The sequence below is a fragment of the Salvia hispanica genome, chromosome 3 (assembly GCF_029641045.1).
Source record: "Salvia hispanica isolate PSC_SH4W2 chromosome 3, Shi_PSC_v1, whole genome shotgun sequence".
Taxonomy (NCBI): domain Eukaryota; kingdom Viridiplantae; phylum Streptophyta; class Magnoliopsida; order Lamiales; family Lamiaceae; genus Salvia; species Salvia hispanica.
Window position 1 is genome coordinate 29,720,014 of NC_142694.1, and position 27,735 is coordinate 29,747,748.

Sequence of the window (27,735 nt, forward strand, 5' to 3'; positions counted from 1 at the left end):
TAAGAACAAGGGGTATGAGTATGAGTGTACCCCAAAAGTTGCAAATAGCCAAATGGTATTATGCTCATCTTTCACAGCAGCAATTCGGGTTTGACCCCAGCAGGCGCTTTTTTGGCTATTTACTCCTTTGGATGAGTATTATTTATTCCATTCCATGGTATCTAATTTAAGTAAATATAACTAATTATTTATTTTCTAATTTGATTTATACTCTACAATAAAGCATGTATTATTGAATATAATCTTTATTATTTATAATTTATAATTACACTCATCATACTATTTAAGATTATATAAAAAATGTAGTACGTTTGATTCAAGATAATTTTTATTATTTATGATTTCTAATTATACTCATAATACTAGTATTTGAGATTATATAAAAATATGATGTATTTTATTTTAGTGTAAATATTAAAACTTTCTCCAAACTAAAATAAACTCTTTGTTATATAAATATTTAAGAACCTTTCTTTTTTTATATTTAATTTTTTTAGTAAATAATGCCCAAAAAGATCTCTTTTATACAAAATGAAGGACTCATTGCAAAAGAAAAATTAATGGAGATAACCAATGAAATAAGCTTGATTAAACTTAAAATTTTTAAGTAAATGTAATTATTTATCGTACCCCCAATATGAAATTTCTGGATCCGTACTGATGAGAGGTTGCTTAGCAAGTAGGTTTTGGAACCGTGATTATTTAAAAGCTCTATGGCATTGGAACCGTGATTATTTAAAAGCTCTATGGCATTGGAACCGTGATTAATTAAAAGCTCTATGGCAATTGCTCAATCTATTTGCATTTATTTGCTCTTAGCTTTGCCCCAACCATCTGGGAACAATATTGTCGAAATAAATTTCTTGACCAAGGTGTGTTTCAAGATAATTTTGTGAGAATATGTTTATTTTATAATTATAGTAGCAATTTATAATGACACAGTAATATTTCTAATATAGACAATATGGTGATTTTATACTCTTTATGTTCTAAATTACTTTATTCATATTTTATTTCGTATTATATCACATTATTTGAGTCATTTCTCTTTAAGATAATAAAAATTATTCCGTTTCATTACTTTACTTTCTCTTCTTTCTTCCATTTTATTTCTTCTCATATTTTATCATTTAACCATTCAACATTACCTTCCTAAACCACGTGCACAGTATAAACGACTCAAATAACCTGGAAATAACGAGAGGTGGCCTAACATAACAAATTAATTTTAAAGTCATATTTATTTTAGAGTGAATTACATATTTAGGACTTATACTTATCACGACGCGCGTTTGCGGTCCCTGTACTTACAAAATATTATTTGCGGTCTCTATACTTGTATTTATGCACGTTTTAAGGTTCTTTTCCTTCTTTGACATTTTTTAGGACAAAAATACCCCCAAATAAATGAAGGGCAAATTTATATATTACTATTTTCTCTCATTTTTCTTTCTTCTTCATATTTTTTCTTTCTTCTTTTTGTAAATGACTTGTATAATTACAATAAAAATTGAGATGATATTTGAAGAAGGATATTAGACAAATCAAATATTCAGCTAAGAAGTTTATTTTACATTATTTTGTTAGAATTACGAAGAGATATTTCTGATGTGAGAACCCACATAAGTCGCGGGCGCTGCGCACTTGCTAAATACACACAACCAAAATTACCATAATTTCATACATTCCATTTATCGCTTATTATTCCTCACTTTACGATTGATTAGATTCAAATATTCACTTGTTGAAATTCGTCGTTCAAATTTTTAATCTTTTATTTACGGATCATTAATTATAATACTCCACATTTGAAGCATAATCACAAATACTCTAGTGTGATGAAGAAAAATGACGTGAAAATATAAAATTTATCATCATATGATTAAATTTCTCAAAAAATTTAACAGAATACAAGGAAATAAGATTAACAAACCCATAATTTTAGTTCTAATTTTATTATAGACAAAGGAAAAAAGAAAGAAGGAGGATGAAAGAGAGAAAATAGTGTACAAATTTTTTCTTTGGGGGTATTTTTGTCCAAAAAAAGATCAAAAAGTGAAAAGAACCTTTAAACGTGCATAAGTACAAGTATAAGGACCGCAAATGATATTTTGTAAGTATAGAGACCGCAAACATTCGTCGTGATAAGTATAGGTCCTAAATATGTAATTCACTCTTTATTTTAAAGCTCTATTGCAATTGCCATGATTATTTCTTCAGTTGAAATATATATTTAATAGAGATATATTCTATCAATTTAATTATCTACTTTATAAAGTCTAGCGTAAAATCTAGTCCTGTGAGGGCGGGACGTACTCCAATTTTTTCCTTCTAAAAAGGCAGTAATTTTTATCTATTAAAGTAAGACTACTAAAAATTAACAATAACTTTGATAATATTGTGATCAATGTCGAACCATTTTTTAAGACCGAACTAGAGACCGAATTTCGGCCATTCATTTTCTTAATCTTATGGTTATGATTAATTTAATATTTTATTTAATAAATACTCTCTCCGTCCCCCATTAAGAGTCACACTTTTCCATTTCAGTCCGTCCTCAATTAAGAGTCACACTTCATTTTTACCATAAATAGTAAGTAGGTCCCACATTCCACTAACTCAATTCACTCACATTTTATTATAAAACCAATATAAAAAAATGGGTCTCACATTCAACTAACTTTTTCAACCAATTTTTCTTTACATTTCTTAAAACACGTGCCCGGTCAAAGAGTGACTAATAGGGGACGGAGGGAGTATTTTTTTTTATTTTCGTTTTTTTTAAAAAAAATTTAAAAAAAATTAAATGTTTTTTAAAATTTTAATTTTTTCTATTCAATAAAAACTTGCTGGAGTAAATAATGAACTATATTCACTACATAATGACCTAAATAAACGTATGTTATGAAGTAAATTTTCGCATTCATTACATATCGAATTTGCTTCAACTGAAATATAATTATGGCATAACACATTATGCAGTAATAAACTAATGGAATAAAGTAATAAACTAATAGAATGAAGTAATAAATTAACAGGATGAAATAATAAACTAATGGAATGAAGTAATAGCAAGACTGAATGAAGTAATAAGTTCATTACTACTGCTTGACGTTTAACACAGTTAACATTGTATTTCAATAAAATGTCATATTTACTTCATTACTAACATTCATTTGGTTCATTATTTATTGAATATAGTTCATTACTGCCGCTTACGTTTAACACTAAAATTTGTTGTATCATTAATGTATTTCAATAACATGTCAAAATTACTTCATTACATACTTCATTTAGTTCATTATTTACTCAGACAAATTTTTATTGAAGAAAAAAAAATTAAGATTTAAAAAAAATTAACAAAAATAAATAAATAAATAAATTTTTTTTATATCAATTTAAAAAAAATAAAATAAAATTAAAATTAAAAGTAAAAGTAAAAGTAAAATAAAAATAAAAATAAAAAGTTTTATTGAATAAAATATTAAATTAATTTTAAATTAATCCTAACCACAAGCTTAAGAAAATGAATGGCCCTAATTTAGTCTCTAGTTCAGTCTTTAAGAGTGAATTTGTGGATAATAGGACTCATGTTACGACTAGACTCGAGATAGAGAGTGATGGCCTATCCATACTTATTAATAGATTGGGCTAATTATAAATACATTAGTATTGGGCAACTATAGAGTTATTTAAGCTAAAGCTATTAAGCCCAACTATAAAGCGAGTTAAGCATACTATAAGCTAGCCCAACTATAGAGTAATTTAAGCAGACTATAAGCTATACTCCATCCGTCCACACAAGATAGTTTCATTTATGGATCACATAGATTTTAATGAAAAAATTAGTTAAATAACAAAGAAGAAAAAAAAAAAGTATTTGTAAAGTAAGAAAGATTGGAGAAAAAGTGGGATAAAATATGATTGATAAACTTTCTATATGTATAAATGAGACTATTTTTTATGAATATCCCACAATAGCAAAATAAGACTATTTTTCATGGACGGAGTGAGTATTAGCTATTAAGCCAATTATAGAGTGATTTAATCTACACTCCTTCTCTTTGAGAAAATCGAGCAACACACACAAACACATGTTTTTTGATAAATAAAAAATAAAAAATGCTCAAACAAGCAAAAGTGGCGAGCAAACAGTTGAGGAACACAAAGAAGAAAATGACTCAAACTTATTTTAGTACAAGTAATATCCGCAAGTGTACGAGCTAGTATACCTATTAGCAATCAAGAATACCGTATCTCATAGAGACAATTTGTACCAACTTAAGTGCCACAAACTAACTTTGACCACTATCTAGACAATCAAAAGAATTTTTTGCTGGTGCCCCTTGCACAGCGGAAGACTTGTACAAAACAAATAAATCAGACAAGGATCTATTTGACCGATTATGCGATTAATCAATTCACATGTTAAACAGATAATTGCATGCTAGAACGCAAATAATTCATGCTTAGAAAAATATAAATCCTAAACATGATTTCTACGGCTTAGAGTTACCGGCTTGATTCTCCAAAGAATCATCAATTGCTCGGGCCTTCTCCACGTGATGATCTTCAATACTATACCACAGATCTTCTCTATGGTTCCCGAACTGTATTCCGATATCAGTGTGGGCTGATCTCACCGGGATACTAGGACTTAAATAAAAGAGACAGAAAATTCCTCACGGAGGAGGAGCTGAAATTTTCACGGAGGAGAAAAATCGTCCCTTTCTCCTTTTAAGGTGTGGACGTGATTTTCACATAAAATTAGTGTGATTTTGTCTCCTTTATTCTCCTATTTATATTAAGTTCCTTTTGGGCCCAGACAGAGATTTATGGAAGGTTTTGGATATGGGCTCCCCCAATTAGCTTTTTACTAATTAAATTGAACCCACAATTTAATACAAGCTTGTATTGAAATATTACGAGCAGCCACTGCAGAAGTAATATTGAACCCTTCCCATCCAAATTCGAAATTACTAGTAATCCGGGTTTCCACTTTGTTTATTATTTATTTCCTGCGCTTAAGATATAAATGTCCATTAATTAATTAATGTCTGCTATGGACTTAATTAATTAACATCTTATTAATTCCAAGAGTGGACTTAGCAAGAAACACTTATTTATTATTCATAGAGTAATAAAACTTCAACTGGTCAGTTTCCGAATAATAAAACCTTGTTCGAGCTCCTCTTGAGGACATTATCAAAAGAGACTCACCTTGCGCACGATTCAACATAATAGCAATCCTAGCACCGCTAGATATTAATCACCACTACCCAATATATCAGGATTATTGGGTTGCGAAAAACCCGCACCATTTGATAAGTCAAAGTAGCGCATAATCAATACCGAATGCTAACACATGTAGATTAAGAAATAGTATTTTGTCAAGACCTAGTCTTTCAGTAGATATCATAAAGACACGTCTTGCTGTTAGATTCGTTCAGTGTTATACCACAACAATGTCATCTTATTTCAGTAAGGCTTAGAAATATGCGGACTGACATTGCGACCTTTCACGATAGGTAGCCAAAGCCTATCTAGATTGTGAAATTTTTCTTTCTCTTTTGCAAAGCATTCCATAGAACTGACCGTGTTTCAGGCCCTGAAGAGTATACACTATTTTTCTTTTTCGTCCATCCTCAAAGAGAATGAACATTCCAAATTTTGAAATTCTCTTCTCCTAATGAGGTGAAACTCATTCTCCACTAATAATACTTAAAAAACTTTCTATCTATATCTCTCTCTCTTTCTTATTTTGTCAGTAATGCATTAAAATCCGTGTCGAACCTAAAGTTCATACTCTTTGAGGACGGCGGGAGTAATATTTATTAAAATAAAGTTTTTTTTTCATTTAACCAAAATTTAAAAAACGTGGATATTTGTAGCATGGGCAAAATTGGGCTGTAACAAAGTACTATGATAACCCATTAGCCCATTCCACACAAAGAATATCCAAGTTCACGATAATGTCCAATTTGATTTTATTTATTTTATTATTTCAAATCATAAGTCGAATACAATCTTCGCACTTCGATATTCTTCCACTCGTTGATGAATAACTGAATCTCAACAAAGCGACGCCGGATCGAGCAGCTTCAACCGCCGTCCACAACCATTTCCTGTCGCCAGAGCTTCGGCTGCTCTCGTAATCTCAAATTTGTGAGTTTCCTTGAATGCTTCTTTGCATTGCCACATTTTGGATTGCTAGTTTAGGGTTATTCCAATGTTATGATCTCATTGAATTTCCAATGATTCTAGCCTGTATCCCCTGGTCTATTACAAATTTTGCGGAATATTTGGAATCTGGGGATTGTAATTTGAATTTTGGAATAATGGATCTTCGAATTGATTTGTGATCTCAAATTCGTTGTGGCAGGGAAACTGTGTTGATTTTTTGTTAGGTAAGAAGGAGTGAATATGGGGTTCTTGGTGACTACGCTAATCTTCATAGTTGTGGGGATTATTGCAAGCCTTTGCGCCAGAATTTGCTTCAACCGAGGACCCTCTGCCAATCTGTATGTCTTACACTGCTCCTGTTTAATGAATTTTTTTATTTGTGATGTTTATCTGTTTATGTTTTTCCTTAGCTATCTCACCACCTCACAGCCATTAGTTTCCTTAGCAGTAAGCTTAGTTTGTATCTGTGTTATACCTTGAGAAATCACAAGCTTTTGTTAATTATGAGTAATTTTAGGTAATCATTACTTTCAAGTTTCATCAAGGATGCCAATTTTTTTATGATTTTCTAAGTATGAATGTTTGTTCAAGGTACTTGTTGTTGTTCATTAGCTTCTATTTGACTGTCAAACACTGAATTGCACTAGTAAGAGTTGTTAACGCTTTCCGAATTTCCGTGATGTGCGTCTTATTATGCCTGTGCACAGTTCAACGTAATATTAGAGTTGATCCCTCAGCTGCTTGATGTATTAATTATTTGTGCATATGGTCAAATGTGTTAAAAACATGATGCATTTTATAGAGACTTTCATTATATTATATGGTGTACTGTTCTTGGATATGGCTAATTATTTCTTGCAATTGCAGGCTACAGCTGACATTGGTTATTACTGCAACCGTCTGCTGCTGGATGATGTAAGTTACTTTAACTTCCTCAAATATTAAATGCGCGAGTAGAACAGTAAACAGCTTATCCTCCTAGCATGCAAGCCTTTTTCTTTTCTCCTTTTGTCTTTCCTCAATCTGTTTTTAGCAATTGGTGGTATTGTTTTTGGTTTATACTCTCCATAGCAATACTAAATTCTGGAGCTTTTAGCCAGATTCAGACATTGTCAATTGCAGATTTTCTCTTAGAATGTTAGATTAGCTGTTACATCGGCATTTTGGTAAATATTTTACTCTTCTTTCTTATCTACCTTACATTGAGAACTATAGTCGAGTCTCAGGAATCTTTTGAACCTTTTTTTCCTTTTGTGAAGTAGTTCTGCAGTTAGTTGTATGCCTTGTGTGATATTATTTCTTTCAATAATCATACTGGTGTTAGGGATTTGGTCCATTGACTCCATTGTAGAGTTTGAACTTTAGCAGGAAGGATATATATTTTACGGTAGTCAATGAAATGCGTGTTTTCTTTTCCATTCCGTGGAACCAAGTTTGCTGCTGTTATGTTTCTAAATTTTCAACGCAACTTATCCCATGATTATTATTTGACCTTGCTTGCAATGTTTTGTTTCTGTGTAGGTGGGCGATAGTGTATTTAGCACAGATGAATCCACTGATTGTTCCAATTCTGAACGAATCGGAGTAATAAAAAAGATGAGAAGCATGTGATTCCACTTGGGAAGCTATATTAATGTCTGTGAGTGTTGAATGGGAGGGTTGGTTAATAACTTTTGGGGTTCCCAGAATCCCTTTGTGTAGATTTTGTATGTATTTGCTGCAAGACATTCTTTAGTCCTTTGCTTATCTTTGAAGATGGCATAAAACTTGTAAGAGAATAAGAAAATGGAATTGGTTGGTTCTAGTCTCCAATCTGTATATTGAGAAATATGATGCCAATCTTTCTCTATCTCAAATGAAGTCGCGTTATTATCCCTTTTGTTCAAATTTTAGTTTTATGCATCTCTCCCTTTATCCACGATTTAAAGACATGCTTTTTTTTTGGGGTACGTTCATAATTTAAAAGTCTCATTTATTTTATTTTTTTCATTTTCAGTAAATTGGCCGTACATTTCATAGAATTGTTAACTCACATTGGAATGTAAAACTGACATTATAGATTTTTTTTTCTACCACTTTTCTCAAAGCTATATAATTTCTTAAAATTAGTGGTGAATCAAAATAGTCGGTATAAAAATAAATGGAGGACTGGGGGAGTGTAGCTTCAACTGGCAAAATGTCTGATATTTAAAAAAGAATTGCAAATATAGTTAGAGCTAATATAGTTTGCGTTTCTGCCGGATATATTGACGTAAAAACTATATTCACCTTTGAATTTATCTAGGCCTGCATATTCGGCCGGTTCCGATTCTAACCAGGTCGGTTGATCGATTAACCGGTTTTAATTTTTCGTAAATCCTAGAACTTTGGAATCGGCCGATTAAGAACCGATCGATTGATAGGTTAACCGGTTTTAAATTTTCGTAAATCCTAGAACTTTGGAACGGTCGGTTAAGAACCAAAACCGATGTGTAATTTTAATCCGAATTTATTTATACTTTTAAATACTCCTACAAAAGTAATAATTCAACATCTAGAAATATAACAAATAATACCTAAAAATTCAAATAAATACACAAATAAATACACAAAAAATACAATACAATAATATTCATGTATGAGTAAGAGTGATGTCAAGTGTAGTAGGTCGGACAAGTCTTTTTTTTTTTTAAATAAAGGAGTTCTATAATTTAGCACTTTTTTTTAAAAAAATGAGTTTTAAAATTGAATTCCATTTTTCCTTTTTTTGGCTAAACAAATATTCAATGGAATTTCCAATACTAATTGATCTTGTTGTCACTTTTTGGTTTATAACGGAACAGTTTATAAAATGTTTACAAACAAATTAAAATCGTATGTTAAATGAATTGTTACATAAATTTGTTATAAAATTAAATTTATATTATATATGAAATGATATTGTATTTGCATAAATTCTTTTGGAAATTAAAAACAAACTTATGATGTCATACTCATAATAGTTAGTTCATAAAAACTGGATTGGGTATATAATTGTAGATTCAAAGTATCACGATTCATACTTTAAAAAACAGAGCTCGCAAATTTGACATTGTTTATGTTTCAAATTTTTTTACTTCAGTTCAATATTAATTCAATTAAGTTAGATTTATTAGTATATTAAATTATAAAAAAAATTAAATTGAATTATAATCCAGTTCTTAGTTAGGAACGTGTCGATTCCGGTTCAGAACAAAAACCAGTTTTATTTAAAAAGTTAGACCGGTACCAGAATCGAAACCGATTTTTCGGTTCCCGGTTCCTCAATTAACCGGCAGGTTTTGATTAAGGGAAAACCGGAGAGCCGTTTAAACACCCCTAAATTTATCGAAAGCAGATATTACTTTTATACAAATGGAAAATATATTTCCACACAACAGTTAACATTGAACCAATTATTAATGATGCGTACTTATATACACTTTTTATGAAAATATAGTGACACATTTTCTTTAAATGTGTCGCTCTAAATGATATAATACTAATTATTTTTTAAAATAGATACATTAACTTTTTCTCTATCTCATATTTTATTCTCTTTAATAAATACAAACATTGGAAGGAAAAGGAAAAAGGTTTTGGAGTCGAGAGTCGTAATTCGGCGGAATAAAACAGATAACAAATCACTCATTTTGAAGCACCAGTTTCCATTAATGGCGACCCTCCAAATTTCCAACCCACCTTCCGAATTGTCACACTCTCACTCTTCCATGGCTCACATTTCCGTCGCCTTTTCGCCGCTGCTAAGCAAAAATGTGCGCTGCAACATCTCTTCAGCGTATCGCTCCAGAAATTCCTGCACCTCCAAGCGCCACCGCACTGCGATTTACTGCTCTTTCATACCTATGGAGTCCGCCAAAATTAAGGTCGTCGGCGTCGGAGGCGGCGGCAACAATGCCGTCAATCGCATGATTGGCAGCGGCTTGCAGGTTTTCTCGCCTCAACCCTACTTTGTCAATTTCCTATTTCCTTTTTGATAGGAGTATTTTATGTATTTATTGATTAACATTTGTGTGTTTCGTTTAATTTATTGAAAATCTGAAGATATGTTAGCTTATTATGTGAAGCCCTTTGATTTGATTAAAATGTGGCGTTGTGTGTCTTGTTTCGTGACAGGGAGTGGACTTCTACGCCATAAACACAGATGCTCAAGCTCTTCTCCAATCTGCTGCGGAGAATCCTATTCAGATTGGGGAGCTTTTGACTCGTGGACTTGGTTAGCGTCTCTCGATTTCTGCAAATTGAATTGTTTTGACTGCTAAAACTTAATTCTACTGCTGTGTTGGTGTATGCTATTGATGGAGGATATTATCTTGGATTTTAAATAATGTATGATGTCGGCTTCTTTGATGGTGTTGTGCGTCAAATTGTCGAATGTTGGGTTAACACGAGGTGAAATGCAGGCACCGGTGGAAACCCGCTTTTGGGTGAACAAGCTGCAGAGGAGTCAAAGGAAGCGATTGCCAATTCCCTCAAGGGGTCGGATATGGTGTTTATAACTGCCGGGATGGGTGGTGGTACAGGTTCGGGTGCGGCTCCTGTTGTTGCACAAATTGCTAAGGAAGCAGGCTACTTGACTGTTGGTGTTGTTACCTACCCGTTCAGCTTTGAAGGACGTAAACGATCCAATCAGGTAGGTGGTGTTTTTGTTTATTTGAGCAACAAGGATTTGATTTGCTTTCTTTTAGTTCCTGTACGTCACGATCTCATGATCTTTGACGTGCTCTAATACCTGTGGACATTATCATACTGAGTACATGTAACTTTTGAGAATAAATTTTACCAGACAATCAAAGTATCTAATGATGACCCATGTTTTGGAATCTGTAAGTAATGCTTGAATATAAATACATCAAGAAGCTGAAATGTTTTGGGTTTGCTTGTTATTTGCTTGTTGGATGGTCTGTGTATGCCCAAAGGTTTTAATATTTTTTTTATTGTTATCAATTTCATAGTATGCTTCTTTTTGTATTTGACTGTGATTGTTACGAGGATACCTTGTGTAAACTGTGCTTAATTTAAGCATTACTTATCATTTACTTATTGTGAATGCAACATTTGGCTTAAAGGCGGAAACCAGAAGTTTATTTAGCAAATTGTTGCTTTGTAAAGTGATTCATCAATATGGGTTTTTACCAAAGATATCATCCACTTATCAAATTTAAAGTTGTCTGTCAGTCACTTATTTTGTATCTTGATCTGTTCCAGGCTCTTGAAGCAATTGAAAAGCTGCAGAAAAATGTGGATACACTTATAGTGATTCCAAATGATCGTCTCCTGGATATTGCTGATGAACAGACCCCCCTTCAAGATGCTTTCCTTCTAGCTGATGATGTTCTCCGTCAAGGTGTCCAAGGAATATCAGACATAATCACAGTGAGTAATTCATATGAACTTGTAGCGCTTCAATTACATATCTTTCTCTTAACAGAGCAATCCTTAATGCACAAACTTATCACTTGTTCAGTCTGTCTCGTGCTTTCCCTCATTTAACAGAATATGAGACAACCCTTTCTATTTAATAGATAATTGGTTTTGTGATTTTCCCGATTACAAAATTCATCATGGAGATATTCTTAAAAAAATTGAAATTTTAGGACCTTCATTCCTAGCTGAGGTTCGTGTAATGAGAACATGTTCAATATTCTAACCTATTATAGAACTCAATAATTTCTTGTTCTTGCAGATACCTGGTTTGGTAAATGTGGATTTTGCAGATGTTAAGGCAGTCATGAAGGATTCTGGTACTGCTATGCTGGGAGTAGGCGTTTCCTCTAGCAAGAACCGGGCTGAAGAAGCAGCGGAGCAAGCAACACTGGCTCCACTGATAGGCTCTTCCATTCAATCGGCTACGGGAGTTGTTTACAATATTACTGGTGGGAAGGATATAACACTTCAAGAAGTAAATAGGGTGTCACAGGTACTGCATTAACTTATCCGTCTCATTTCAACATTTCTTTCTTTCTCTAAATCTCTCTGTGGTCCTTGGCGTCCAGGTTGTTACGAGTTTAGCAGACCCTTCCGCAAATATTATATTTGGTGCAGTCGTGGATGAGCGATATAATGGAGAGATACATGTAACGATTATAGCAACTGGGTTCACTCAGTCATTTCAAAAGACTCTTCTGACTAACCCGAGGGGAGCAAAGCTGTTGGAGAAGGCAGGCAGCCTAAACAGCAGCAAGTCTCCGGTGGCACTCGGCTCATCAGCCTCGGCTGTCAATGCTAATCAGCCGCCTTCTCGAAGGCTCTTCTTTTAGGTTCTTACTTGGTTCACTTTTTTCTTTTCTTTATTTCTTTTCCATGATTCTCATGTTTTTCTCTCGTGCGTTAGATAGGGTTGATGTTGCAGCTCCATTTAACTATTATGATCTATTGTATAATATGTTGAATTGCAGTTTTGGAATGAATGCTTCTTAGAGTTTGTGCTTATTAAATGTAATGTATGATAATCTCTAGTGAAATTTACTCACTCTATGCAAATTAAGCTAATCAATGAAATTTATACCAATTTCTACAACATTGGGTTTAGAAATCCATTTGAGGCGATTCATGCTACCACCATTGAAAATCCTTTTCTTTAATTCCTTTTATAAGAGTGACATAAGATAGTGAGGTATACAAATTTTAGGACACCATACTCAACAATGGATTTGGTGAAAAGAATCAAGCAACGCACCCAGCAACCGAACCCAGTAACTCGCCTTCTTCTGTGTTCACTAACAATCTGGGGAGCTCAAGCCAAAAATCTTGCTCTAATTCACAGGCACCAATCTTTCATGAATTCTCTTTCCTATAGAAAGTAATCCGGAGGAGGCTTTTTCACCGGTGCTCCTCTCGATTCCTGCATATCAATCATCATCACCATAAGTTGGAATGCAATGGAGGATGCTAATGTATAAATAATGTCAAGCGTACAAAATCATATCGTACGACAACATTCGAACCCCGTGAATAAAGACAGCGGGGAAACCATACTATAAAATAGTACAAGATTGCACATACCAGTGGAGCTGCTTCAAATACAAGGAACTTCTTCTCAAGGTTTTCATCTAGCTCGAGAATTGCAGCAATGTTTCCACATCTGCAGCATAACAGATTCATTACATATTTTCATTATTCAACAAAAATGAAGACTAATAGCATCAATACCTGTAGCAGTAATTTGGAGCTGACCAGACTGTAACTATCTGTTCGTTAAACATCCATTTATAACCTTCCATTACCAGCTGATGGGCACGGCATATATAGTCGATGTTATTTGAGTGATTAAATGTAGTGACAACACTTCCACCAAATAAAAATCCTGCACCACGAGGACTGAGACCCCATCCATCAACAATGTCTTCTGGATCTGACCAAAGGAGATCACACATGGCACCTTCGTGGGGTACTTCTTGCTTTCGATCTATTGTACGAATCTATCACATGAACGATGTTGTTAACACATTTACACATGATGAAATGTAAAACATAAGGAGCAGATCGGTGATTTTTGAACGGACTGCCAGACCTGGTCTAATGTGGATATCGCAGGAGACAAACCACCATGAACACAAAATATTTTGTTATCAATGAGTGCCGACAAGCTGCAGGAGATATAAACAAGAAATGATTTAATGATACATCAGTGAGACCCAAAATCATTCAAGAGTTACTGGAAAATCCAATTGGTAATATAGGTATACGTTTGAAGATCTATATGAAGCAAAGAAATACAGATGCTACCATGACCGAGGCAACTAAGAAATAGGAACATCATAATTTTCCAGTGTTTCTTAAATTCAACCTATGAAACTCAAAAAAATTTAACAGCTTCATAAATATTACTAGTAGGAAGATGCCAACCTTAAGTAATCAAAAATTTCAGTGCAATATCTCCAAACATTGATGGAACCATATTTCCGGAGACACTCATCATAAAAACCATACACCTGAAAGAGCATAGCGCTAATGAGTACTTTACTGAATTAGATCTCAACATCACAACAACAACAAAAAAACGAACCTGTGTTATCTGTCGGCTCTCATGGTTCCCTCTGATAAGTGTTATCCTATCAGGATACCGTACCTGTCATTGCATTGTATATTTGTTGAGTTAGGCCAGATGGCAGTATCCTTGTTTTCATGGACAACTAAAATGCTATGTATGAGATATGCTAGTGTATGTCCACAATGATTTGGCAGATTTTTTTATCAAAATCTGGTCCACTTATATTCAAGATTTCAAGTTAAAAGGCATTTACCTTCAGGGCAAGTAGAAGCAGGAATGTCTCAACGGAGTAAAATCCTCTATCAACAAAATCTCCAAGAAACAAGTAGTTCGTTTTTGGACAATCACCTCCAACTCTAAAAAGCTCTTTCATGTCATAGAACTGTCCATGTATGTCTCCACAAATCTACATCAACCATTATGATAAGGTATTAAAATCCATCATGGGACCAACAGATTCAAACAAGAATCATACAATACTGTCAGATCTAGAGAAGCAACAGCTAAAGTAAAAAGGGATCATAATAAAAAGGCCCATATTCTACCTTAGCCTTAATCACCCTTGTGTTTTCTTTTCCTTGGGGAGACAATCTGGGGGATAGGGTAGGATGGGGTGTGCAATTAGTTTACAATACATTTTGGGTTGAAAATCATGAATTTGGTTGGAGGTTTAAGATGATTGATATAGAAAATTTTCTAGTTCTACATCAAACTGTTTTGAAGGAGTAGCCTCTTAGAGCATCTCCAAGGGGGAAAGGTAAGTACCTTCTCAAAAAGGTAATTATACCTTCTTAAAAGGTAAATTAAAAAGGCAAACAAAAATAACTTAACTTTTTACCTTCTCTTCCATGAAGGGGTAAGAAGGTATAATTACCCCTTTGAGAAGGTACTTACCTTTAGTATCAGGAGGAGTGTTATTTTATTTATTTATCTATTTTCTTTTTTTGTTTCTGCAGTTTCTCCCATATTATTTACTTTTCTATTCTTCTCTTTTCTATTATAGTGCCACTTTACAGCAACAAACTTTTTTTGGTTTATCAATGGGAAGAGGCATACTGATCTGTAGTGTTTGTGGATGGATTTTAAATCCAAAAATACAGCTTGAAATCAGCTTTTCAGCCTTTTTCGTATAAGAAAATATCAATATGTGAAGTTGATGTGGTCTATGGATTGGACATAAATCACAAGGCCCACCTCTATCCATCCAGTCATAGCCTTGAGTGTATCTGTGTCTGCTTATACAGATATTGACTTTTCCTATCCTTCCTGGATTTGCTTGTAACTCAATAACTAGCTTTTCCTAATCTTGCTCGAGTGACTTTTCAGTTCAAAATGTAATTTACTACTCTAATTTAGTAGGTGATCACTTCTGGGCCATATGTTTCTTAAGATGCTTAACTAAATCGGTAAATCCACAAATTATTTACAGATAATGACTGCAATCTTGATTAACACAACTAACCATTCCATTTGCATCAAGACTATGGTTGGAATGGAAAATTTAGACGCATTAACTAATTCAACTCTCACATATTTCCTTAGGTGAGAACTTCAGCCAGGGTTTTAGGAATCCCCTGGACCAAAAATAAAATAAGTTGATTGTTGAATAGCATTCATGCCATTTAACCAAGAGTCTTCACTTTTGGCAATGGTCAGCTGATTGCAAAGGGATTACAGATGCAAGTACATTTATAATGTCCAACTATCGTAAAAAGCAAGGTGTAGAATTCTGCTTTGTTATTATTTGAGTTACCAAGACATGCCACCTACGGTTTCTCCAAATCATGAATCACACATTACATGAGCAGGAAAGCTATCTCATCAGCCTTTTGTTCCTTATTAACAGTCATCCTAATGGTAGTTATTTGTGACACACTGATACTTTTTGAGTGCTCAAATGCTATTTCGCAGAACTGGTACCTTACAGATATCAGCTGAATCTACTCAGCTTAGCATCTCATCTCCTCACTTTTTATAAGCATCAACTATACGAACATAGACTTCCTCATCGAAACATATAAATTTCTATCATTACAAACCCCGAATCACTCATGAATTGGTACTCATTCCACTTTAGAACCAAACGCAACAATCGTATTGCTAAAACAGTACAGACATATCTCGCCCCTAAACATCTAAAATAAGAAATGTAGAGTAGACTACATTTCGCAATTTAAGCTACACAAACCACAAACATCTCGCCGCGATTCAAATATCCTATTCGAATAGACAATCAGGAATTACAAAAAAAAAATCAACACAGGCACCAGAATCACTCGTCATTTTTCTAATTCAAGTAAGAAACAAAGCTAATAATAAATAGTAACAACCAAATAAAAATAGATCGAAGAGGTTTGGTGCTCCGAAAACATACAGTGACAGGGGCATCAACGCGTTGAACATTGCTCTCTTCGACGAGGATTTCGATGGCTTTGAGACAGAGATCCTTGACTTGGTACTCGGTGAGCGGCTCGCATCGCTTCAACTGCTCAATTTGGCGGTCTAGGTCGGACATCTCGAATTCTGATACTGCTAGGGTGCAAGTGCAATCGTATGGCCTTCGAGTTAACGAAGGATTTTGAGATTGAGCATCAGACCATTGCGGAAACTTCTTCTGCTTCCAAAATCTAGGGTCGATTTCAGTGTGTTTCTCAACTGGTGGTGAGGTCAAATTGCCCTATTTTTGGAAAATGGACAGAAATAGCAAAATTTTACTGTGGGTGCCTTCTTTCACTCTGCAATAAAATATTTGTGGCAAGTCTAGTCAATTATTTAACGAAAGAGAATAAAAAGGAAAGAGAATATTTTTATAACGGATATATATTACGGAATTTTTAAAAAGTTGAATTTTTTTTACGAATTTTAAAATTGACAAATAATATCACAAACTTTACCATGTGTTTGTTAGTTCGTAGGAAAAACCCAATCTATTAATATAGCCGTAATTTTTGCATTGATAGGAAAAACCCAACTTTTTGAAAGTTCCATAATATTAGGTGCCAATATCCCTTTTTATAATTATACTTGTTCCACATTATACAAAATACCGAAATACTGTACTTACCGTACCAAAAAAATATGGAAAATATCAATTTTTGGTATACCGCAATTTTTGGTACGTAACATACCGCACCGAACTCTATCGGTGCGATAACGGTATCAATTTTTCGATACCGCAGTATACCGTGGTATACTGAATATTAGGTATACTGCAGTATGCCGAATTCTTGGTGCATAACGAAAAATCAATGTATGTTGAAATATTATATAATAATTATATTTATATTTAAAATAGATATTAATTTTTTTTTCTGAAAATCCTACTTTTAAATATTTTGTGTATAAAATAATTTTTTTTTGCATAACAGTATTACTGTATTATGGTATACTATAAAAAGTGCGGTATGCAGCAACAACAGTTATGTAATGATATAAAAAATTAACCATACCGAATTAGTGCGGTATACCCAAAATTTGGTATGAAATCAATATGATATTTTGTCATAACACAGTTTCGGATACGGTATGCGGTATGACGTTCTTGGTACGGTATACATACTGACTCACCCCTAATTATACATGTCATTATGTTCAGACTAATAAAGTTTTACTCGTGAGTCTCAATATGGTTGAGTAATTCCATTCCAATGTAGTAGGCGCATTTCTTTTGAGAGCGTCTTCAATGGCTTTAGGTCAGGCATAGTCTAGCCAAAAACTTCTCCTGCCACATCATCAGGACAAGAAAACCCTCCTGCCACATCATTAGTACAAGAAATAGGCTAGCCATAGGCCAGCCAAATTATAAAAAATAAATAAATTACAATCACGCAAATTACGGAATTGAATTTACGACACAGATACAGGAAAATGCGATAATTTTATTTATATTAAAAAAAAGTTTTAAAAAAATTACATAATTTAAAAATTACATAAAAAAAAAACTATCACCGTGCAGTCTTCCGCGACCACAACTCTTCAATTAAATCCTTTTGGAGTCGAATATGAGCATCCACTTGGCGCATGTCGATAAGTGCCTTGAGGCGGCCGGCTTCATCGTGAGGTACTGATACGCCCGGATTTTGCACTGTTTTAAGGCCATTATTTGGTCCGTTTTTGTTATCAAAATCACTCTACATGTCCATTATTTGCATATTCTATACATTTTGGTATTTTGACGTGTTTTGTGAGAAATGTGCATATTTGAGCCGAAAAGGGGAGTAAAAACGCATAGTCTGGAAATCTGGAGTCAGACGGCGACCAGCGACCGCCGCGAATTTGTACGGCGACCGCCGGTGCCCGGCGGTCAGAGCTATGTGGCGGCCCGCCTCGGAAATTTACGCTAGGAGAAGAGTCTCGCCCGGCGACCGCCGGAGGACATGTGGCGGTCCGCCACCGAAGGGTCAGAGTCTCTGGACTCCAACGCGGCGACCGCCGGCCAAGGTGCGGCGGCCCGCCGGAGAAAGGCGGCGAATCCGACCAGCCCTAGATTTGCTCCAAGATTTACCAAATTTTGAAGATCTTTTCCTTCTATGATGAGGAATAATCTTCCCCTATAAATAGGACCTCAAGCTTCATCAAAAAGAGAGTTTTCACACAACAAGAACACATTCATAGAGAAAGAGAGTGACTACTTGCAACATTCATGGAGATCAAAAGCTAGAGTACTTCAATTGTGCAAGGAGTTGGAGAAGGATTTCAAGAACATCAAGAACGACAAGGATTCAACCTACGGGTTTTATTTGCTTTAGTTTTATGTTCAAATTGTTTTCCCTTCAATCTATGTTTTTAGTTTATTCAGTCATGTGTAACTAAACTCATAGGATTCTAGGGATGTGTTAGTAGCAACTTTGGTTATACAATTCCGTTTTCTATTTAATATCCGTTTTGTTTTTACTTTGTTTCTTCCCTAAGTTAATCATGATGCTTCATAATTGAGTGACACAATTATGTATGATTCAATACAACTTGCTTCATAACTGTGACAGAGTTCTAGCGAGTTAGATCCACTTAGTAGACACTACAGTTAGCTTCCTTTAAAACGGCACTGTTAATTGAGAGTGAGGACTTTTCAAGGGTCTTAGGAGCTTTTTGGAGTTACGTGTTAGGATTGACAACCCTAATGTTAGTAATCAACGTTTGTATCGCATGAGCATAAGCTAGGTGACTCGTCCTTTCAAAGTATTAACTATGCTAGGGTATTGTAGTTTGGAATTTGTATAACCATAAAAGTGAAAGCACATCCCTGGAATTCCCCTTATCTCTATACTTTTCTCTCCGTGATTTGCTTGCATTTAGTTGTTTACTGTTTTTAATATTTACTGTTTTCAAAAGTTTCCAAAAATTCTTGTTTCTCCAGATAGTAATTGAGTTCTAGTAGAAGATAGACACTTTCTGTACATCTTCCCCGTGTTCGATACCCGGTACTAACCTTTTGCTATACTATACCTACTCTGTATACTTGCAGGTATTTATAGTGCAAATAAAAAGTGCATCAAGTTTTTGGCGCCGTTGCCGGGGAAGACAATTTACTTTGGAGTGATATCTTCAAACGATAATTTTACTACTTTGGATTTTTATTGCTTTTTGTTTTAATTTTTTTTTTTTTTTTTTTTTTGTTTTCGAGTCTTGCAGGTTTTGTATGCGAACGCGTTCTGGGAAGTACATCTTAGAGCCGCTTGATTTAGAACTTGAAAGAACTCGTAGAATAATAAGAAGTGAAAAAGGATCAGGAACAATGGGTGACCGAACAGATATTGAGAAGCTGCAGGAGATGGTGAAGTTGCTGATGGATGAGAGAGATGCGGAGAGAGCAGCCCGAGAAGCCATGGAAAAGAAGAACAGAGAAACATTACCTGTGATGAACATGTTCAATCATGGGAATATGATCACTTTTCCTAACGGCCCTCGTATTGATGCTAACAATTTTGAGTTACGCATGCCCCTTATCCAAAGGGTCGAGCAAACTCCTTTTGCAGGTAGGGCGACTGAAGATGCTAACCGCCATCTCTCCAAATTCGTGGAAATCGCAAACACTCTGAAATTAAATGGTGTCGACGACGATGCCATACGGGTAAGACTTTTTCCATTCTCATTGATTGATTCTGCTAAGGAGTGGTTTGAGTGTATGCCACCAGAAAAGGTCTCCACATGGAAGGACATCGTAGCTACCTTCCTCGACAAATACTACCCGCCAGGCACTATTTTGAAGCTCAAAAGTGAGATCTTTCAGTTCACACAAGGCCATGACGAGCCCCTCTATGAGGCATTTGCTCGTTTCAAAGCTCTTCTTCGAAAGTGCCCAAACCATGGTTTTTCCATAGACCATCAGGTAGGAATCCTCTATAATGGATTTAATGAAAAAATATGTGCTATGCTTGATTCAGGGGCAAATGGAGGATTTCTAAGAAAGACAGGAGAGGATGCCATGGCGGTGATCGAGGAGTTCGCCACCAACAGTCGGGGGTGGTCGAAGGAAAGGCATGCCACGAGAAGAGTAGCAGCCATAGAAGAGGCCGAAGAAAGTTCTTTTGCTAAGGAGTTAGCAGAACTTAGAGTCAGGATTGATCAAATGGACATCTCGAGGAAGGAAGATCCAATTCCGGCAACTTCCATAGTGGCGGTCAAGGCACCCGAAACTGCCATATCAACTGTGGAAGAAATCAACTACGTGCAAGGAGGCGGTCCCAGAAACTACAATAACAATTATCGCCCTAATCAGGGGGGCGGTAATTTCAATAATTATAATGGGAACCGTCCGCACCCATATCTTTCTTATTCTAACAATAATTACTTGCAACCCCCTGCAGGATTTAATGTTAGCAAAGGAGGAGTGGTTGAGCCGATGAAGAAGGAAGACAAGTATGAACAAGGAATCACGAAGATTTTGGAGGTAATTACGCAAGATAGGAAGATTAATGACACCAAGATCGGAGTGGTCGAAGCAAGAATAAACAACCTCGAGCAAGGAATGAACACAATCTCGGCAGCTGTAACCAATATTACCACTCAAATGGAGCAAATTCAGAAGAAGTTAGATGAGGATAGAGCAAAGGCAGCAGCAAGAGTGGATGATATTAACAAGAAGTGGGTGGCAAAGCAGAAATCTGGGGACTGCCCAGTCGCCGGCGGACCGCCGAACACCCCGCAGCGGCCCACCACTGAGACGGCAGAGTCAACCACGCAGGACTGCCCAGTCGCCGGCGGACCGCCGCACACCCCGCAGCGGCCCGCCACTGAGAAGGCAGAATCGTCCACTAAGCAGGAACTTGTGCGGCACAACGGGATTGTACTCCCTTTTCAGCCAAAGAGGAAGTTCAAGCTTGAAGAACAGTTCAAGCAATTCCTTAACATGTTTTGCAAAGTCCATACTAACATTCCACTTGTTGAATCGTTGCAGGAGATACCAAAGTATGCGAAGCTACTAAGGGAGGCGGTAATGAGGAAAAAAAAGGAATGGGTAGTGAAGCAAAGAGATCCGGGCCAGTTCATCATTAGGTGCCGAATTGGAGAAGGGAAGGTTGACAAAGCACTGTGCGACTTAGGATCGTCCATCAATCTCATGCCACTGAAGTACTACGAAAAGCTCAACATCGGGCCACTCAAATCTTCAGATGTAACACTCAGGTTGGCCGATAACTCGTCCATCAAGACTGTAGGTATGATTGAGGATGTCTTAGTTAAAGTTGATGATTTTATTTTTCCTGCCGACTTTATTGTGCTTGACATGAAAGTAGACAAGAACGTCCCTCTAATCTTAGGGAGAGATTTTCTTGCCACTTGCAAAGCTTTGATTGATGTAGGTCGTGGCGAGATCACAATCAGTGATAATCATGGTCAATCCACCTATAAGATCGAGTGCGAGATGCTAAAGTTTGAGGAGGCAAAGCGGGCAAAAATGGAACAACAGTGCAGAGCAGTCATGGCTACCGACTTGACCAAGTCCAAAGATCCCTTTGAAGCGGAGGATCCTTCTACCTCCACTATCTACATTATCAAAGAGGTAAGACACTCTTCTAAAAAGAGTGATGCTAATTCTTCTACATCTGCTCCACAGAAGAAGAAACAGAAGAGAAAGAAAACACCCAAAGAGGACCCCGAGATATACGTCATCAAAACGAAAGAGGGGAAGTACAAGTGGTGGAAGAAGCTAGGGACCAAATTGCTCCCTATGCCAATTTTCAACACTCGAGTTATTGATCCGCCCAACTAGTGGGCCACTTCAAGTCGAGCTAACGACTTTAACAAAAGCGCTTATTGGGAGGCAACCCAATTTTCTTTTACTTTTTTTATTTTCTCGTTTTTTTTTTGTTCTGTTAAAAAAAAAAAATTGGTGGCGGTCGCCGCACTTAAAGCACGGCGGTCGCCACACGTGTGTTAACATGTGCAGGAAGGATCGGGCCTAGGGCGGGCTTAGGGCGGGCAAGAGTAACCGCTGCACGGGCCGCGGCGGCCCGCCAGGATTGCTGTTTACATGGCCCGTGTGGCGGCCCGCCACGAGAGACGCGGCGGTCGCCACACGCAGTCCAGAGACGGGATTTCCACCATAAAAGGTATGTTTTCCATTCCTTTTCACATTCCTTCTCAAATTCCTTCCTTGCACACAACCCCCACCTATATAAATCACCAAATTCACACACCCACACTATCATTCTCTCAATTCTCTCAAAGTCTAGAGCTCTTCTTCTACAAATTCTCTCCACAAAAAGGTATGAATCCTAACTCAATTTCTGGGTTTTTCTTTACTTCTTCCATGGATTGTGCTTTATTTTGGGTGAATTGTTCGGTAGAATCTCTTAATTCATGATGGGGGATGATTATGTGTATGAATTTTTGAATTCTATGGTTTAAAATTTGCTTGGTTGGTGATTATTAAGTTGTGAATGATGATTCTCTCTTGGTTTTTAGAGTTTAAAAGTAGCAATCATGTTCATAGCATTGTGAGGCTATTATTACTTCCATGAATTGCAATATTTGTGATTTTGTAGAGATTGTTGGTTTTTATGGATATTTGGTTGATACGTCTCTGCATGGGGGATGAATTCACGTTGGGGGATGATTTTTTGTGTCCTAATTTGGTTGTTTTTGCTTAAAATGTTATTGTGCTAAAAATTAGGATGCTATTTTACCCAAGCTTGCATATAAGTTCTTATCTCTTGATTTTTACTTGGTTGAATGCAAGTTTGGGGGAACTTTTGATCTCCTACTTGTTGATGCTCTTTTAAGAGTGTAATTTCTTTTGTAGGATAATGGGATCAAAAGGAAAACCGGAGAATGCAAAGAACTTTGGCATTAGCCTTGCCACGGAAGAGCAAAAGGCTATGTGGAAGAAAGTGTCGGCCCGAGAAACGGCACCTTCTAGATATCCCCACGATTTCTCTCTCCAAACTTTGGGGATCATGGAGGATTTTTGGAAGTTGTGCGACGTGGGTGATGGGAATGGCCTCGTCTACATGTTCCAAAGGAAGTGGCCATCGTTTCGAAAGTATACTCTCGAGTTCCTCAGCTCGCTAAAGGTTACTAAGGATCGCCGCCAAAATTTTCCACTTAACATCGATTTCCGCCTAGGGAACCGTTGGCACTTGCTCACCATGGAAGAGCTTAGTGGGATCTTCCATTTCTTCGACCCCAACCCCGAAGAGGACAATGAATATGAATTTTCCGAGGTTTGGGGGGCGATGACAAATGAGCAAGAGCATGCAGCGGGCTATGCCAAGTCTTCATCAATTCGCAACCCCGTCTTGAGGTTCTGACCTCTCCGTGGCGACCGCCGCAAGCTCTGCGGCGTTCCGCCACCTGAACGCTGGAAAGCATCTTTGACGTGCGGCGACCGCCGAGCAGCTGCGGCGGACCGCCACCTGGGCACAATTTTCCAGCGCGATTTTTCGAAATTCTTCGAATTTTCGCCCCGCTCAACCTCTACGCGAAATTTTTCAGGGTACGTTTTTGTTTTCAGTAGTATACTCATGTCCCTACCGACTCTACAAACTTATTTTACACTTTGTTGTAAATAAGTTTGGGGGGATGAAGTGGTGGACCGTGAGTTTAGGGTTTTCTTTTTGTTCTTAGTTTGTTTTTGCTTTAATTTTCCAAAAACCCGTAGGAGATTTTTGTGTTCTAAAAATGTTTTCTTGAATGCATGTCATGAACATAACATGAAGAACTTAGAAACACGCATGCTTAGGGACACATTAGACCGAGTTGCCAATGATATTATATTCCATCTATGTTTAAGTGTGGCTTAACGTTTTGATATGATGGTTGGGTGAAAAGGTGCATAATTAGTGAATTGCTTGTTCGCCTTGAATCGTGCTTTTACCTTGTGAGATTTGAGCCTTAAATTCTTTCTTGTGTGATTTATCTGTATGCATGTATATGTTTCTAGAACTTGCTCCTAGTCTGCCTAAGTTTACATAGTGTTTAAGTTGATTTAGTAGGATGTTAGGCCGTCTTTTCTTAGCTACTTTTATATCCAAAATTTTCGACCCTCTCAAATTTTTCCTTTGGAGCCAATTTTGAGCCTTTAAGCCTTTTCTTTGGAAGCCAAAATAAATGGGGGGACAATTCCTTGGGTTAGTATAGTTTTTGTTATCTTCTTTTGTAAAGGAATTGGAGAGATAAGGAGGAAAGTATAAAAAGTAGTGTGCTTAATATTAAGAAAGTACAAGTTGTGAAATTGAGAAAATTTCCAAATATGTGCTTGATCTTAGGAAAAAAAAAGAAAGGATGTGTAAAAAAAAAAAAGAAGAAAAAAAAGAAAAAAAAATGTGTGAAAGGTTGTGAAAAGAAAATAAAATCAAAGGATTGAAAGTAAATTGAAGGAGAAAAATAAAGTGTTAGAAGTGCCTTAAGTTTTAGAAAAGTGGAGTCATCTTAACTCTACTTGGGATATTTTTATATTTGAGTCACTTTTTAGCAAAATATTCCTCACCTACCAAATAGCCTACGTTACAACCGAAAAGAAAGACCTTTCGGACTTTTGATGCTTAATCACATTGAGTAGAGGAGGGATTAGACTTTGAGCAAGCCTATGGTAAACTTTGCATGATGCATGATTTGAGTGATTTACACTTTACCTTTATACACTTTGAGAGTGAGAGAAAGAACACTTCCCATCTTTGGAAGTTTGCCACATGTGAGTGCTTGAATTCAAGGTGTTCCACGAGTTAGTAATGAAAGTGCACTATTAAGCCTTGCTTGATTTGATTGTGTTAATCCATGCTTAATCTATTCTTTCATCTTTTGAGGCAATTATGACGTCTAGTCCTTGTGCATTCCGTGCGTCTATTCTTGTGTCTTTAGTGTTTTGTTCGAGGACAAACAAAAATGTAAGTTTGGGGGAATTGATACGCCCGGATTTTGCACTGTTTTAAGGCCATTATTTGGTCCGTTTTTGTTATCAAAATCACTCTACATGTCCATTATTTGCATATTCTATACATTTTGGTATTTTGACGTGTTTTGTGAGAAATGTGCATATTTGAGCCGAAAAGGGGAGTAAAAACGCACAGTCTGGAAATCTGGAGTCAGACGGCGACCAGCGACCGCCGCGAAGTTGTACGGCGATCGACGGTGCCCGGCGGTCAGAGCTATGTGGCGTCCCGCCTCGGAAATTTACGCTAGGAGAAGAGTCTCGCCCGGCGACCGCCGGAGGACATGTGGCGGTCCGCCACCGAAGGGTCAGAGTCTCTGGACTCCAACGCGGCGACCGCCGGCCAAGGTGCGGCGGCCCGCCGGAGAAATGCGGCGAATCCGACCAGCCCTAGATTTGCTCCAAGATTTACCAAATTTTGAAGATCTTTTCCTTCTATGATGAGGAATAATCTTCCCCTATAAATAGGACCTCAAGCTTCATCAAAAAGAGAGTTTTCACACAACAAGAACACATTCATAGAGAAAGAGAGTGACTACTTGCAACATTCATGGAGATCAAAAGCTAGAGTACTTCAATTGTGCAAGGAGTTGGAGAAGGATTTCAAGAACATCAAGAACGACAAGGATTCAACCTACGGGTTTTATTTGCTTTAGTTTTATGTTCAAATTGTTTTCCCTTCAATCTATGTTTTTAGTTTATTCAGTCATGTGTAACTAAACTCATAGGATTCTAGGGATGTGTTAGTAGCAACTTTGGTTATACAATTCCGTTTTGTTTTTACTTTGTTTCTTCCCTAAGTTAATCATGATGCTTCATAATTGAGTGACACAATTATGTATGATTCAATACAACTTGCTTCATAACTGTGACAGAGTTCTAGCGAGTTAGATCCACTTAGTAGACACTACAGTTAGCTTCCTTTAAAACGGCACTGTTAATTGAGAGTGAGGACTTTTCAAGGGTCTTAGGAGCTTTTTGGAGTTACGTGTTAGGATTGACAACCCTAATGTTAGTAATCAACGTTTGTATCGCATGAGCATAAGCTAGGTGACTCGTCCTTTCAAAGTATTAACTGTGCTAGGGTATTGTAGTTTGGAATTTGTATAACCATAAAAGTGAAAGCACATCCCTGGAATTCCCCTTATCTCTATACTTTTCTCTCCGTGATTTGCTTGCATTTAGTTGTTTACTGTTTTTAATATTTACTGTTTTCAAAAGTTTCCAAAAATTCTTGTTTCTCCAGATAGTAATTGAGTTCTAGTAGAAGATAGACACTTTGTGTACATCTTCCCCGTGTTCGATACCCGGTACTAACCTTTTGCTATACTATACCTACTCTGTATACTTGCAGGTATTTATAGTGCAAATAAAAAGTGCATCAGGTACCCCCCTTCGTACGTTGGGAGTGGCAACGCCGTGGCTTGGACCGGCCACGTCAGTGATACGCTCGGATTTTGCACTATTTTAGGGCCCTTAATTGGTCTGTTTTTAGTGTCTAAATCGCAATTCATGTCCATATTTCATATATTTTATCTATTTTGGTATTTTGACATGTTTTGTGAGAATTGTGCATATTTGAACCAAAAAAATAGGAAAAAGTCGAAGATGGAATTCTGGTGCGTTCCAGATGCCCAGCGGCCCGCTGCGTGTGTCGCAGCGACCGCTGCGATTGAAGCGGTCCGCTCCGAAAAAGTTGTGCTGAAAAGTCTGAAGAAGCCCAACTACCGCTGGGACGTGTGCAGCGACTGCTCGAGAGAATCCCGTAGCCACAAGACTTATTTGCAGCGACCGCTGCAGGACATGCAGCGACCGCCACCCAAATCCGTAGAGGCTTCGGACAGTGCACAGCGACCGCTGGCCAAGGCGCAGCGGTCCACTTCGAGAAGGCGGTGCACGAATTTAATTAGATTTTCTCCAGATTTTACCAAGATTAGCCAATCTTTTCCTTTCCTCCATAGGAATCGACTTACTCCCTATATATACCCCCTTAAACCTCTTCATTCACATGCACCTTTTACACTATTTGCCTCACAATTCTAGAGCAAAAATATTTGAGAGTTCATCACTGTGCAAGAGGTTGAAGACGAAGTCAAGTGAAAATCAAGGCTACAGGATTCTACCTTTGGGTTTTATCACTCTAGTTCTTATGTTTACATTGTTTTCCCTTCAA

At 36.6% G+C, this 27,735-nt stretch overlaps 3 protein-coding genes and 1 non-coding gene across 4 annotated transcripts; 2 read left to right on the forward strand and 2 right to left on the reverse strand.

Moving 5' to 3' along the window:
- Positions 1-6,006: 6,006 nt before the first annotated feature.
- Positions 6,007-8,057, forward strand: LOC125211835 (V-type proton ATPase subunit e1). Its single transcript, XM_048111772.2, has 4 exons — positions 6,007-6,165; positions 6,383-6,521; positions 7,051-7,098; positions 7,705-8,057. Exons 2-4 carry the CDS (start codon positions 6,424-6,426, stop codon positions 7,769-7,771), a joined length of 213 nt encoding a protein of 70 aa, XP_047967729.1. The 5' UTR covers positions 6,007-6,165; positions 6,383-6,423; the 3' UTR covers positions 7,772-8,057.
- A 1,713-nt stretch (positions 8,058-9,770) lies between these two features.
- LOC125213475 (cell division protein FtsZ homolog 1, chloroplastic-like) lies at positions 9,771-12,638 on the forward strand. Its single transcript, XM_048114044.2, has 6 exons — positions 9,771-10,130; positions 10,318-10,417; positions 10,605-10,834; positions 11,410-11,577; positions 11,888-12,121; positions 12,198-12,638. The coding sequence occupies exons 1-6, from the start codon at positions 9,855-9,857 to the stop codon at positions 12,459-12,461; spliced, it is 1,272 nt and encodes a 423-aa protein (XP_047970001.1). The 5' UTR covers positions 9,771-9,854; the 3' UTR covers positions 12,462-12,638.
- A 119-nt stretch (positions 12,639-12,757) lies between these two features.
- On the reverse strand, positions 12,758-16,879 carry LOC125213476 (serine/threonine-protein phosphatase PP-X isozyme 2-like). Its single transcript, XM_048114045.2, has 8 exons — positions 16,569-16,879; positions 14,448-14,600; positions 14,210-14,272; positions 14,050-14,135; positions 13,715-13,790; positions 13,354-13,622; positions 13,207-13,285; positions 12,758-13,045 (listed from the first exon to the last, which is right to left on the reverse strand). The coding sequence occupies exons 1-8, from the start codon at positions 16,707-16,709 to the stop codon at positions 12,995-12,997; spliced, it is 918 nt and encodes a 305-aa protein (XP_047970002.1). The 5' UTR covers positions 16,710-16,879; the 3' UTR covers positions 12,758-12,994.
- A 3,520-nt stretch (positions 16,880-20,399) lies between these two features.
- Positions 20,400-20,506, reverse strand: LOC148930530 (small nucleolar RNA R71). The gene has a single exon (XR_016137464.1). It is a non-coding gene; the product is annotated as a small nucleolar RNA R71 (small nucleolar RNA).
- Positions 20,507-27,735: the final 7,229 nt, after the last annotated feature.

Bases quoted from the DNA above. Each gene is read 5' to 3' on its own strand.
- LOC125213476 (XM_048114045.2), bottom strand. From the start codon at position 16,709: ATGTCCGACCTAGACCGCCAAATTGAGCAGTTGAAGCGATGCGAGCCG. The intron at 13,623-13,714 runs GTCTGGCAGTCC...TTCATGTGATAG, and splicing joins CGATATCCACATTAGACCAG to ATTCGTACAATAGATCGAAA. The intron at 13,286-13,353 runs GTATTGATGCTA...GTTATGCTGCAG, and splicing joins GCTCCAAATTACTGCTACAG to ATGTGGAAACATTGCTGCAA.
- LOC125211835 (XM_048111772.2), top strand. From the start codon at position 6,424: ATGGGGTTCTTGGTGACTACGCTAATCTTCATAGTTGTGGGGATTATT. The intron at 6,522-7,050 runs GTATGTCTTACA...TTGCAATTGCAG, and splicing joins CGAGGACCCTCTGCCAATCT to GCTACAGCTGACATTGGTTA. The intron at 7,099-7,704 runs GTAAGTTACTTT...GTTTCTGTGTAG, and splicing joins ACCGTCTGCTGCTGGATGAT to GTGGGCGATAGTGTATTTAG.
- LOC125213475 (XM_048114044.2), top strand. From the start codon at position 9,855: ATGGCGACCCTCCAAATTTCCAACCCACCTTCCGAATTGTCACACTCT. The intron at 10,131-10,317 runs GTTTTCTCGCCT...GTTTCGTGACAG, and splicing joins TGATTGGCAGCGGCTTGCAG to GGAGTGGACTTCTACGCCAT. The intron at 11,578-11,887 runs GTGAGTAATTCA...TTGTTCTTGCAG, and splicing joins GAATATCAGACATAATCACA to ATACCTGGTTTGGTAAATGT.